At 38.4% G+C, this 14,134-nt stretch overlaps 1 protein-coding gene across 1 annotated transcript in view; it reads left to right on the top strand.

The window, feature by feature from the left end:
* The window catches only part of alk (ALK receptor tyrosine kinase), a 592,666-nt gene that overhangs the window by 477,008 nt on the left and 101,524 nt on the right, over positions 1–14,134 (top strand). The window contains exons 6-8 of the mRNA XM_067454971.1: positions 4,364–4,489; positions 10,706–10,840; positions 11,763–11,863. Coding sequence (XP_067311072.1) covers positions 4,364–4,489; positions 10,706–10,840; positions 11,763–11,863 — 362 coding nt within the window. The remainder of the gene's footprint in view (positions 1–4,363; positions 4,490–10,705; positions 10,841–11,762; positions 11,864–14,134) is intronic.

The raw sequence follows: 14,134 nt of genomic DNA, 5'->3' as shown, positions 1-14,134 counted from the left end.
TCTTGCTGTGACCTTCATAGGCAATGTGTTCCTCAAGGAGTCATTAAATTCTCATTCTGTTGGTAATCATTCTTGTTGTTTGAGAGAGACTATAAAAATATTTCCTCTGTCAGTACATCTGGAGGTCTGAGCTTTGCTTTTGAAAGACTTCGAGATTTGTGTGTGTGTGTGTGTGTGTGTGTGTGTGTGTGTGTGTGTGTGTGTGTGTGTGTGTGTGTGTGTGTGTGTGTGTGTGTGTGTGTGTGTGTGTGTGTGTGTGTGTGTGTGTGTGTGTGTGTGTGTGTGTGTGTGTGTGTGTGTGTGTGTGTGTGTGTGTGTGTGTGTGTGTGACTATATATATAATATATATTCACACCACTGCGATATAGTGTAGATATGTACTTAGAATTACCCTAAAATTCAATATATTGTAGAAGAGAATGCACCTGCATGAGTTATTTAAATCATATGATATAGTTAATCAATATCACACAAGTAACAAGTGCAATATCTTGAGTGCTGTTTTTGTCCCAAATAGCACGAGTGAAAATGTGTCAAAGCTTTACATCTCCTAAACCTTGTGGAAAGTCTTCCCAGAAGAGTTGAAGCTGTTAGAGCTGCAAAGGGTGGGCCAACTCCATATTAAACCCTACGGCTTAAGAATGGGATGTCATTAAAGTTCATGTGGATGTAAAGGTAGACATCCCAAAACTTTTGGCAATGTAGTGTATGTGAAGGGGGATTGGAATTTATATGCATGTCAGGCTTCTCAACAAGAAAGACTTCTGCAAAATCGAATGAATCAATGACTCAATAGGCCGTTTTAACAATCTGAGCGCATGACCGGTGCACTTAGGATGTGTCCTAATTCACTTTTGCTAGTTTAATAATGGAAAAAATTCTCTTAATGAGTCATGGGTGTGTTTTGGGCGTAACGTGCAATCAACCAATCAGAGTCTCATCTCCCATTCCCTTTAAAAGCCAGTTGTGCTTGCACCATTGCAGTTTCGCTATTTACATGGATGAATATAGACACCCTCAACCTGACGAGTCAGTTTAAATACATGTGTGTATTGTCATGATTGGTTAATATTGGTTATATTAATATTTTACAAATAGTTTTCACAAATGAACACCAGGAGATATTTTTAACGAAAAATGCTAAAGTAAAATGTGAAATCTTCAGCTTTCATGTGATGCAGGACTCACAGCATGCAGCAAGATATTACATTTGTATTCATGACTACGAAAACAGCCATTTTATCAATCATAATGCATCCTTGAAATGTGTGACTTAAGCTTGAAGGATCTTTGTACTGGAAACAATATTTCGGAGCCTGATTTTTGGTGACTCACGTTTCAGCACATCCTCCGCACAGTGTTTACAAGGGTTAGCATTTGTGCCGCAGAGCCTGTGAACCTCCATGATGGTCATTAAGCTTTTTTTCCCATGTGCAGTGACAGATTGAGCGTCTTTTATCTTAGCTTAGCTTTCAGCTCACTGATATGAATGTATGCCCGCCAGTGGTATGACTCACTGTTACGGCTGGCTGTCAAATGTCTGCCGTACAATAATTAAATCATTTTAGTACTCTCACACCGACGCTAGTCCGACATATCCATCACATCTTTGTTCTTTCATCGCAAAGCCTAGCTGCATCAGAACAGATTGGTGTGTTAACAGCTCCTCGACTTTAGTTTCTCCTCTTTTCTCGCCATTCACGCTCACGCAGCGTTTGATTAAAAATTTGGGTTACAAAACAGGGAACCACTTTATATTAGGTGGCTTTAACTACTATGTAGTAACATTTTAACTAAACATTTGATACAATGCACTTAGTGTACATACATTTTACCTTGTAATTACAATTTTAAAAATACCGGCATGTAATTATGTCTTAATTTCTGTAGTTATATTTGTAATTACACAGTTTGCAATTCCCTTACACATAACCCTACCCTTAAACTGACCCACACCACCACACCTGTCCCTAACTCTACCCTTAAACTGACCCACACCACCACACCTGTCTCTAACTCTACCCTTAAACTGACCCACACCACCACACCTGTCCCTAACTCTACCCTTAAACTGACCCACACCACCACACCTGTCTCTAACTTTACCCTTAAACTGACCCACACCACCACACCTGTCCCTAACTCTACCCTTAAACTCACCCACACCATCACACCTGTCTCTAACTTTACCCTTAAACTGACCCACACCACCACACCTGTCTCTAACTTTACCCTTAAACTGACCCACACCACCACACCTGTCCCTAACTTTACCCTTAAACTGACCCACACCACCACACCTGACCCTAACTTTACCCTTAAACTGACCTACACCATCACACCTGCCTCTAACTTTACCCTTAAACTGACCCACACCACCACACCTGTCTCTAACTTTACCCTTAAACTGACCCACACCACCACACCTGTCTCTAACTTTACCCTTAAACTGACCCACACCACCACACCTGTCTCTAACTTTACCCTTAAACTGACCCACACCACCACACCTGTCTCTAACTTTACCCTTAAACTGACCCACACCACCACACCTGACCCTAACTTTACCCGTAAACTGACCCACACCACCACACCTGTCCCTAACTTTACCCTTAAACTGACCCACACCACCACACCTGACCCTAACTTTACCCTTAAACTGACCCACACCACCACACCTGTCCCTAACTTTACCCTTAAACTGACCCACACCATCACACCTGCCTCTAACTTTACCCTTAAACTGACCCACACCACCACACCTGTCTCTAACTTTACCCTTAAACTGACCCACACCACCACACCTGTCTCTAACTTTACCCTTAAACTGACCCACACCACCACACCTGTCTCTAACTTTACCCTTAAACTGACCCACACCACCACACCTGTCCCTAACTTTACCCTTAAACTGACCCACACCACCACACCTGTCCCTAACTTTACCCTTAAACTGACCCACACCATCACACCTGTCTCTAACTTTACCCTTAAACTGACCCACACCACCACACCTGTCTCTAACTTTACCCTTAAACTGACCCACACCACCACACCTGACCCTAACTTTACCCTTAAACTGACCCACACCACCACACCTGTCTCTAACTTTAATTGTACACCACCTCAATATCAGAAAAAGTGTTTTGCAACATCATGAACACAATAAGTACATTGGACCATTTTTGTATTATTATTTAAAGTACATGGTAAAGACATACTTAGAAAAACCTACACCCGATGTTGTATATTTAGTTTCATGCTTGTCTTGATTTCAATTTGTTGAAGCATTATCATCTCAGATAAACATTTTGTATCATGTTTCTTCCCAACAAAATCTGTCTTCACCCAGATCAAGGGTGTGTTATGCCTCTGTAGCCGCCAGTGATAAAATCACTTCTCCTCCCTTTTTGTTTTAAAAGAAGGAAGTAAGTGAATCACATCAGTGAGTGTATTTCTTTCTGTACAATCACTCTCTTTATCATTGTCAGCAGCATGATGAACCCCTGGTGAGCGACTCTCTTCCATTTGCATAGATATGCAAACCCCAGTTACATCTCGTTGTGTTCGCTGTGATGCTATCAGACTCTGCTCGCATAAATCCAGTCGCCACATGCTACTTATCTGGGCCATTGTTCCGTCCTACATATTCTAAAGCGTGTTAAGCTAACGCTCCTTATGCAAAAATAAAAAATACATATTGCGGCACAGTAAAATGATCCGTGTCTCGTCATAAAACAGGGCAGAAGTTGTGCATGTTCATGTCAAATTGTTATCCTAGACATCTCTTCAGAGCTGTGCTTGAGTTCTCATTACATTAACACATTTTTTGAGTGTCTTTCGTATCTTTACTGGACAGGAAAGAACTCTTTGTGTTTTCTTTTGGTGATAGCCTTTGTCAGTATCCGTTCCTGACGGTGAAGCCATTAAAAAAAAGTGACTGCTGAGAGCCTTTGCTGCTTTTATGTCTTCTTTCTGCCTCATTTAGTTTCACAAAGTGCTGAATTTACTTGATGTCTTTGTGTTTGTTTGCGCAGAAGCTTTTAATGTAACTCTCTGATTTACTTTCTTGGCGGGAAGGTCTATCGGAAAGACATAAAGTAAACCTCTCCGGAGTAACCTGTTACACCTAATGTGTGGTTGTAAAAGAAGATGTACAAGAAAAATAGAGTAAAGGGGGGCTAATGATAATGATCAGGGCTGTTCGCACAAATGTTACATCTAGAACAGGGGTGACTCTGGAATCAGAGTTACTGGGAATTAAATTCTGCTTTATCACCATTGTGCCCTTGCGGGATTTAAACCTCGGCTCCTTCAGGGAAATCGTCTCTGTAATTAGTGTCTCTTGTCTTTCTCCTCCCAGGAACCTCTCAAAATGTCACTCTCCGGGGCCGCTATCACTGCAGAGGGGGTCGTGAGATCAACGTCAGCCAGCTGTGTGACTTCAACCCTGACTGTCCACAAGGGGACGATGAGGGAGAACATTGCCGTGAGTATTAGTCCCGTCCATTTGGAGGATGAGACAGCAGACTGGGGCTCAGGAGGGCAACAGCAGCTCTTTAATGAAGCCATCGTGTGTTTGCCCATTATATAACAGAAGTTGTGTTTATTGGACGTTGTGGGAGCTGTTCTGCTTCAGTAGCCATTGTCATCCCAGACACTGTCTCTCTCTAAATGAAAAAAAGCAAACAAACAAAAAAATGGGATAACTCTAATAAAGGATTTTGTTGTCTTGCGCTAATTAACTTCTCTTATTTTAGATATGATTAACAATTTTTTAAAATAGTTTGGAATAAGGGCTGAAAGTATGGAAGCTTGTTTCCGCCATGGAATAAAACTATTTCAAAGATAATTGCAACTTTTTTTCTCACAATTCTGACTTCATATCTCACAATTCTGACTTTATATCACTCAATTTTGACTTTATATCTCAAAATTCTGACTTTATCTCACAATTGCACATTTATATCTCACAATTGCTATTAAGTCAGAATTGCCAACGCTATCTCACGGTTAATTAGTATGTATTTGTACGACCACACTCATGTATTTGTATGATTTGTCTTTACTGCAGTGATGGGTATTTTAGGGGCAGGGGCAGGGTTAGGGGTACGTCATTTTTACGAAATCACTGTTACTTTGTTGAACAAATTAAATCCAGTCTTGATGGAGGTGTTGTTGGTGCTGTCTTCCTTGATTTTAAGAAGGCTTTTGACACTGTCAATCATAATGTACTTTTATCTAAATTGTCAAAGTTTATTTTTTCATGAATGGAATCATATCTAAATTTAAGGAAACAATGAAGAATGAATGATATATGCTCATCATTTTTTGACTGCTCTATTGGAGTCCCACAGGGATCTATTCTTGGATCAGTTTTATTTAGTTTATATATTAATGATCTGCCCACAGTGGGTCCAGAGGTCCAGTTCCAGATGTATGTAGACGGTACAGTAATTTATACCCATGCTAAAACAAAAGAGCAAGCTGCTATCAAACTGACTGCTGCGCTGGGCAAAATTTCAGATTGATTAAATTACTCATGTCTTACTCTTAATGTGAGTAAAACTGTGGGAATGTATTTCTCTATCAAAAGAAATGATAAGCATCAACCAGATATTTTAATTAAAGGTGAAGCAATACATATTGTAAAGTATTTTAAATACTTGGGTATGATTATAGATTCAAATTTAAATTTTAAGAAACATGTGAAAAAGGTTTCTAGATGTGTAAGAGCAAGCTTAAAGATGTTTCCTAATATTAGGTATCAGTTACCTGTGGCTGCAGCTAAGCTTTTTATGCATACAATGATTTTTCCACATTTATCTTATTGTGCTACAAGCTGGTCTCAGGCAAATGCAGCAACATTGAAGCCATTATCTCTATAGGCAAACTGTGAAAGTTTTAGATTAAAAAAAAATCAAGGAGCTATAGTCACTGCATTATCATCAGAAATTATAAATTATTGATGTTTGATAGTTTTTTTTTTTTTTTTGTCTTTGCAGATGTGTTTGATAAGTTAATTCATGATCTTGCTCCACCACCTCTTAAACAGTGTATTACTTCTTGTGAAGACAACTTTAGGGAAACAAGGGCATCTGCTAGAGGCGATTGTTCAGTTCAATTTAAGAAAACTGCATTTGGACAATCGGCATTCTCATAGCAGCCTAAAAGAAAGAAAGACTGAATTCATTGTCTGTTCATATTAAAGAGTAAACATCATTTAGTATTTTTGCTATAAATGCAGTCCATTTATTTTTAAAACGGATTTAGTATTTTTATTATTTAGTATTTAAATTATTTTTTTATTTTTTTTATATATTAACTTCTATGTGATTCAATATTTCTGATATTATGATATGATATTATTATTATTTATTCATTTTTTATAAAAAAAAATAAAAAAAATCTTTCTTGGATTGTATTTGAATGCTGTAATTGTATTGAACATCATCCTGCCCAAGGACCGCAGATGCAAATTAGCTATCTTAGCTAACTCTGGCACAACATTTGTGTTGTGGTCCCTGTTAAATAAATAAATAAACTAAACTAAACTAAATATAAATTGGCCAGCTCGTCAATATATATATACGATTTAGCAAAAAAACGTCCAGATTCCTATGTAAAATATGTATGAATTATGTATTGAAATATGTATTGGAATTGCGGGATGTAAACTCGCAATTGCGAGAAATAAGTCAGAATTGTGAGATGAAAAAAATGACCTTATTTGTTTTTATTCAGTGGGGGAAACAAGCTTCCATATGTAAGAACCTTTAAAATAACTTAAATCATTTGGCATAGTGATATGGAACTGTAAAGACCTGCCTGGAACTACTTTAGCTGTGTGGTTCCCTGAAAAAGAATTGCATACCTTAGAATGTTTATCAACCAATCAGATTAAAGCATTCAACAGCATATATATATATATATATATATATATATATATATATATATATATATATATATATATATATATATATATATATATATATATATATATATATATATATATATATATATATATATATATATATATATATATATATATATATATATATATATATATATATATATATATAATATATATATTATTAGTATGGCTATTGTAAACATTGTAAATGTACATTGTGCAAGATGCAAGTTTCCCAGTTGTCATGCACTGGCCTAATAACAGAAGCAGAGTGCAACTGATACTCAAAATATATGCAAATTTTGTGGGATGAGGTGCTTAGTTGTGCTTGCCACTTTAGTGGACATTTCCATTGTTTTCACTGAATTGGGAGTTTTGACAATATTACAGGCTCAACTTTTAAACACTTTACCACTGAGCAATTTCAGTTCATTTGACCCATCTCCCACATTTAGCCCATTTTCCTCTTTGTAATTTTCTCAATTGCTCCTACTGATGGCCCCACCTTTTCCAATCATTCCCTGCTGCTTCATCTCTCCACAGGAGCTCCTCTTACCTCAAAGATCAGCTGCTCACACTGTTCTGATCCTGTTTAATATGACTCAATCATTAATGATCCATCCCCTCCGCCTCGCAAGCGCAGCACAGATATCGATGCAAAACGGGAGAGCTGCAATCTCATCCTGTGTCATTCAAATCGTACAGAATATTACCTCCTTCTTTTTTCGTTGTCATCTTTCTCTCTCTTTCCCTGTTACTGCTGTTCATGCTAATCACGCTGGTCGAAGTGTTTACTCTCTCCTGTTTAATGGCAGTGAGTTCAGGGCTGTATCATCTGCCCTCAGCGGATGATTAGCTGATCCTGCCTAATACCTCTTAGATCAATACAGCGCAGCAGCTGTAATCAAATTTCTGTGAGTCCAGTGCTTCTGGACAAAAAGAAAGGCACCACACACACACACACACATTTTGAGGTTTAACAAGATTCTGAGTGTTGATTATTGTTATAACAAAGCTAAATGTCACTGATTATGTTCGATATGCCACCGCAGATATTAATATTGATTAGCAACCTGCTAATCAGTCTCTTTCGAAACCCATTCAGCACAATTGCACTTTGTTGTTAAGCTAGATGAAAGTGACTTTTGAAGACTTTAAGGTTTTAAACTTTTAAAGGGGTACTTCAGTGCTGAATCTGTATTTAAACTGGGTCATTAATGTAGTAGAAATGTGAAATTATTTTTTAATTTGGTGCCTTCTAGACTGAGAAAATACAGAAATGTATGTTTGTCTCATGGGGATGAAAGACAACAATTCCCAGAATGCTTCGCTGCCCTACAAGGCCACTCCCAAAGCCACCGCTACTAGATTACTGAATCACTTTCCCACCGCGACCGCGATCATCTTTATAAAATCAGTTCAGTTCGAGAACAGACACTACAATTAAAAACTGAACGTGTGTGTTCAATATGTGATTTAGCCGCTGAGGAGTCAAATGACATACATTCCTGATGAGCTGAATGAGCTCTCGTGATGAGAGCTGAGGTAAACCCGACAGCACTCGCAGCATAGATTCTCAGCGAGTGTTCAGTCTGGCACGTTTTCAGTTCATGCCCTTGGAAGCTTGACTTTCATAGGAATTAATTTGAGAATTTGAAACACTTACTTTGCTCTGCACCTGATTCGTTTCCATCAATGCCCGGGTAGGTTCAGGTTCAGGTTTAGTAATAAGATGGTAAAAAAATCATATGGACATAGTGTCTGTGAGTGTGACATCACCCATAGGTTTCTGAAGGAAGTTTCTGAAGCCTCAAAGTCGACCATTGCCATCTTGGCAGCGCGTCATTGCACTTCGCTCCAGGATAACTGAAAATGGGCAAAAACAGCGAGACGTGGCTGGAGCTGTGGTGATGTGATGACTAACAGACAGCAGACAAACGGCAATCCACCTGTCACTCAAAGTGGCCACGCCCTTTATATATAATGTAAATGTGAGTTCAACCCCTCACAGTTGTCATGAAGGGCTAAATTAGCCATATAGACAAAAAAAAAAACATAATTTTTTCTGCTGTAATGTTTAGAGATTTTAACATGGGGCTCAATGAGATTCTGCTCCATTCTGGAGCTTGTCCCTATAGTGGCCAGTCAATAAAGTGCAGTTTAAGTCACTTCCGTATTGGCCTCAAGAGAAACTGGGGAAGTTGCTGCATTGGTAATTTTATAATAATTGCATAGTATGTACATGGGGAACAGGACACTTAAATATAGTTACCAGATTGTGTATGTTCAATGCAAAACAACAACAACAGAAATGTATAGGGTCAATAAGTTATGACAACATATGTTAATTTAACTCATCAAAATAAGTTAAGCGATTTCAACTTTTAATTTAAGTTATACAAGATTTAACTCAAAATTGTAAGTCAGTTTAATGTAAAATGTAATATATTGAGTTGAGTTGAAATGACTTGTACTTTTATTTTGACTTAAAATTTTAAGGCAGCAACTGAACTTAAGTTTTTAAGTTGAAATATTTTTTTTTTTTTTTTTAAATTTCAGTTAGACATACAATATTCTTTTTTTGATGTTTTATTTTATTTTACTGTTTTATTTTATTTGTATTTATTGTATATTTTTTTAAATTAAACAAAATTACATTTACCTCTTGAATTTGCATTATTGTAATGCACATGCTATTAATTTATTTAAACACAACTCCTTGTTTATTTATTCATCAACCAATCAAATTGGAAGACCAAAATATTTTACACCAGACCCTAATCAAGTCAAGTCACCGTTATTTATATAGCGTTTTTTTTACAATGCTGATTGTTTCAAAGCAGCTTCACAGTGTTATCAGGAAAATAATGCAACAGAATTTGATTCGGCAGAAAACAATGATGTCATCAGCTCATTTCAATCATCATATAGTGTCAATGCTGGCAGATCGTAATATAGTTGAATAGTGTCCCTAACTGAGCAAGCCCAAAGCCAAAGGTGGCAGAAATATGGGGTCTTGCAATGATCTTACAAATCTCATTTTTTGATTTTGGGATGATTGCCAGAATTATATTCCCTGAATTAAAATAAAATATTGATATGGAAGCACAAGGTCTTAACAAAAGTTCAGAGACGGTTGTTTCTGGAAAAAGCAGGAGTCTGTCAGTTTATACATTATTTATTTTCCCCTTAAAACCATGGAAAAAAGATTATTCTGTTTTCTTTCTTTAATAAACTTCTTATTATTTATTAACAAGGCATTTTGCCTTAATCACTCTGTTCCCATGTATATCCCATGTATATCCACTGCTTGGAAGCATATCATTTTAAATGGCTAAATCTGGATTGTATGAACACCTCGAGCAAAGCTTCTAAGCTACATGCCAGCAGGCAATTTATTCTCTGTAATGCAGTGGATCGCTGGAGGGCAACCATGTTTCTTCCCCATGTTTCTTAAAGAAGGTCAGACCCATCCCTGCAGCCCTTAACGGGGTTGAATGAATTGTCTGTTGATGGAATGGCTTCTATCTATGGCCTTCCTACACACTTTCTTCTACGCCTTTCAGTTTCTTTATCTCAAGACCATATCCTCATCTGCACTTATGCTCTCTGTTGACCTCTTATGCCTCTTCAGACTTTTAAAAATGGTCAAAGACTTTCTCATCAAAGCTTCTAAGCTCTTGAGCTGAGGGTTACGATTGTTAGCCAATATCTCTCTTTTTCATTTCTTCCTTCTTAGTTCATTTTCCAGGTCTCTCTGTATTCTCAAAATGTCTTCTCTCACTCAACCAGGTCAATTCCTCAATGGCAGCTATTGCTCATTCGGGAGAGAGGATTGCAGCTGGCAGCTGGTTCCAGGAAGAGGTCCGCAATGGAGGGCCCATCCGTCCATTCCCCAAGGCCTCAGAAGCAGCTGTCCATCACCAGGTGCTCTGCCTAAACATCTTAAGATGAAGTCTTAAAGGGGTAGTTCACCCAAAAATTAAAATTGGATGTGGATCTGCTTACCAACAGTGCGTCCAACATGTAGGTGTCTTTTTTTTCTTCAGTAGAACACAAATTAAGATGTTTAACTCCAACCGTTGCTGTGTGCCAGTCATACAACGCATATGAAAGGGTAACAACTCTATGAGAGTAAAACACAACACATGCTTAGACAACATGCACAAAGAGCCTTGTGGCTCATGATGACACATTGATATCTTAAGACACAAAATTTTCAGTATGTGTGAGAAATCGAGCCATATTTATATCATTTTTTACCTCAAATAAAATGCTACATCCAACAGCCTGGAACGCGCTTAACGTCTGGTAAAGAAGGTCAATATACACGATCCAAGGCTGTTGGATATAGCATTGTATTTGAGGTACGTTGTGTACGTGGTGTCACAAACTGAATGTTTTGTGTCTTAAGATATCAATGTATCATTATGAGCCACAGGCTCTTTGTGCATGTTGTCTTAGCATGTTTTTTTTTGCTCTAATAGAATTGTTACCCATTCACATGCATTATATGACCTACACACAGCAACGGTTGGAGTTAAAAATCTTCATTTGTGTTCTTCTTAAGAAGCAAACACACCTACATGTTGGACGCACTGGGGGTAAGCAGATACACATCCAATTTTAATTTTTGGGTTAACTATCCCTTTAACAACATAAGGACTGTTGCATGCACAGGGTTGATTACTAACAGTGAAAAGCTAAATAATTTAAGCAGAAAAGGCTAATAAATCATTTTTGACAATAAGCTTTTGACTGATTAAAGTATATCTTCATCATGCCTTTGGGGGCTGGTTGATATTTTGTGCAAGTTTTGTTTCATGTCTCTCATCACTCTGAATGGCAGGGGCCTTGTTGGCCATTGACAGTCAGCCCAAAGGTCAGCGAGGATCAGCCCAGGTGCGAAGCCCGCTTTTCTTCTACCCCCTGCGGAACGCCCCATGCATGGTAAGGAGAATATCCCGTTTCTGCATTCCACAAGTAACCGTAATGCACCGTATCTCTGTGCAATGCGTATCTGGATCTCTGAGGAAATGAAGTTCTGAACCGTTTCCATCAAGTCTTATTTGCAAATGCATTCTACCCAATGCATGCATCGATCAATGCTACACCTATACAAATGCTCTGAATACTGATTCGGGTTCTATAGAAGTTAGTATAACCCATCAGGTGGTAATAGCTACAGATAAAGGCCCGGTATTTTCCACGTTCCACTCCATCTCACACAGTTGAGCGTTCGAGTCTTTTAATGTATTCTCCTTTGGCCTTGAGCGCAGAAAGATGTGATCGCCGCATGCGCCCTATCTAGTGGACACCTGGTGGTTTTCAAACTTGTTGTCTGCACACTGTCTGCACGGGCACAAAAATTAAGCGGCAGCACGTGGATGCCACGGACGTCTGCGGTCCCTCCGATTATGAAAACTACATCATGCAGACAGCCAAAGTATACTTTGGGCTTAAATGAAAATAGAGAGTACATTGTGTTATGAAAAAACACTATTCATGATGTTTCTTCACATGCAGTGGTGTACTGTAGGTTAAGTGGAACATTAAGGTCAAATGAAAGTTAATTCATAATTTACTCACCCTGGTGTTGTTGTAATGCTGGATGCCCTTCTTCATTTTTTGGGATTAAAAAAAGAAATCTGCTTGTGCTTGTCCATATAATGGCAGTGAATAGTTACCAGCATCTATCTATCTATCTATCTATCTATCTATCTATCTATCTATCTATCTATCTATCTATCTATCTATCTATCTATCTATCTATCTGTCTATCTGTCTATCTGTCTGTCTGTCTGTCTGTCTGTCTGTCTGTCTGTCTGTCTGTCTGTCTGTATCAAGGATGAATTAATGATATTAAGCAGAGGATCTATGACCTCTGGAAGCATCTCTTTTAATAGCCTAGTCGATATAGGGTCTGAAGATTTTCTTCTAATCTGGAAGTCTATGGCCCATAGAACTGCTTGCGGGGCAGTTATGAAATTTGTCACACAGATGGAGGACAGTCTGAACTTTATCCACAGCAATTTTTGGAGAGTCTTTAACTCAATTGGTCTAGCGCCACCAACTGTCCAAAGTTGCACATTTTCCATCATGGAAATTTCTCTGGCAAGTTAAAATTTCAGAAAAACCTACTTTTCTGAGCTCCATTTCTCTAATTTTCACAAACATCGAACCAGATCATCTTCAGTTGATTTGTCAAACCATTATCGAATAACGCATGAAAGAATTTGAGGAAGAGGGTGTGCGAAAAAGGACGTGAGGCTATATCTCCATAATGCTTTAGCTTATTCCATACAAACTTTTCCTCGCTCCTCCATCCTCCACGCTACGACCCGGACACCGATGAGCTCAGCCATCTTGTAGGAGATCTCAAATCTCTAATTGCACCGTGAGGATGGAGGAGTGAGGAGGCTTCTTGAGGAGTCATGAGCGAGGATACACTGGAGTATCCTTTGTGGAAGTGTTTTATCGACTAAATATGACGCAAGCATTATTTCTCCTCCCCCTTCACACCGTGCCACAGTTTATTTATTATTATTATTATGTTTACATGTACAAGACACAAATGTATGTCAAATAACACCTGACAGTTGCAGAATTATATCAAGCACAAGAAAATTAAAGAAAGAAATAGAGAAAGAAATAGAAAACTAATACTATATAACGAATAAAAAGAAGTTAATAACTGGAATTCATTGTTAATAATAACTGGTAATATTCATTAAAATATGGACAAATGTGGTATTTTGTGGAGGCTGAAGCTCACAATTTAAATAGTTATTTCTAATGTTCAAGAATCCTGACTAAACCCAGCGGTGCAGAGTCATCATTAACTGACGCTGCTTTGAAGTGACGTTAAAGGGAGCGAGGATATTATTTCACTTGATTAAATTCCTCTGTCCTTTTCCTCGCGTCCTTCCCTCGCATCCGGAAGGGGTGGAGTTAAGGCGCGAGGAAAGGAAGCTAGGAAAGGAAACGAGGATGTGCTTGTGTATGTGCTTGCACAGTATGTGCACAGTGTATGTGCACTGTGTATGTGCTTGCCGCGGTGCTACTGTCAACCTGGAGTGACTGGCAAGCTCTTTGTTGCCGATCGGATTACAACGCGACGCGTCACATACTACCACCTTTCAACACATGGAGTAAACACGCCATTTACACGTCTGTTTTAAAACACGGACGTGCAGTTGAGTCTTTATCGATCAGCTCCCG

The sequence above is a fragment of the Pseudorasbora parva genome, chromosome 10 (assembly GCF_024679245.1).
Source record: "Pseudorasbora parva isolate DD20220531a chromosome 10, ASM2467924v1, whole genome shotgun sequence".
NCBI lineage: Eukaryota > Metazoa > Chordata > Actinopteri > Cypriniformes > Gobionidae > Pseudorasbora > Pseudorasbora parva.
This window is presented reverse-complemented; position numbering and strand designations above follow the sequence as displayed.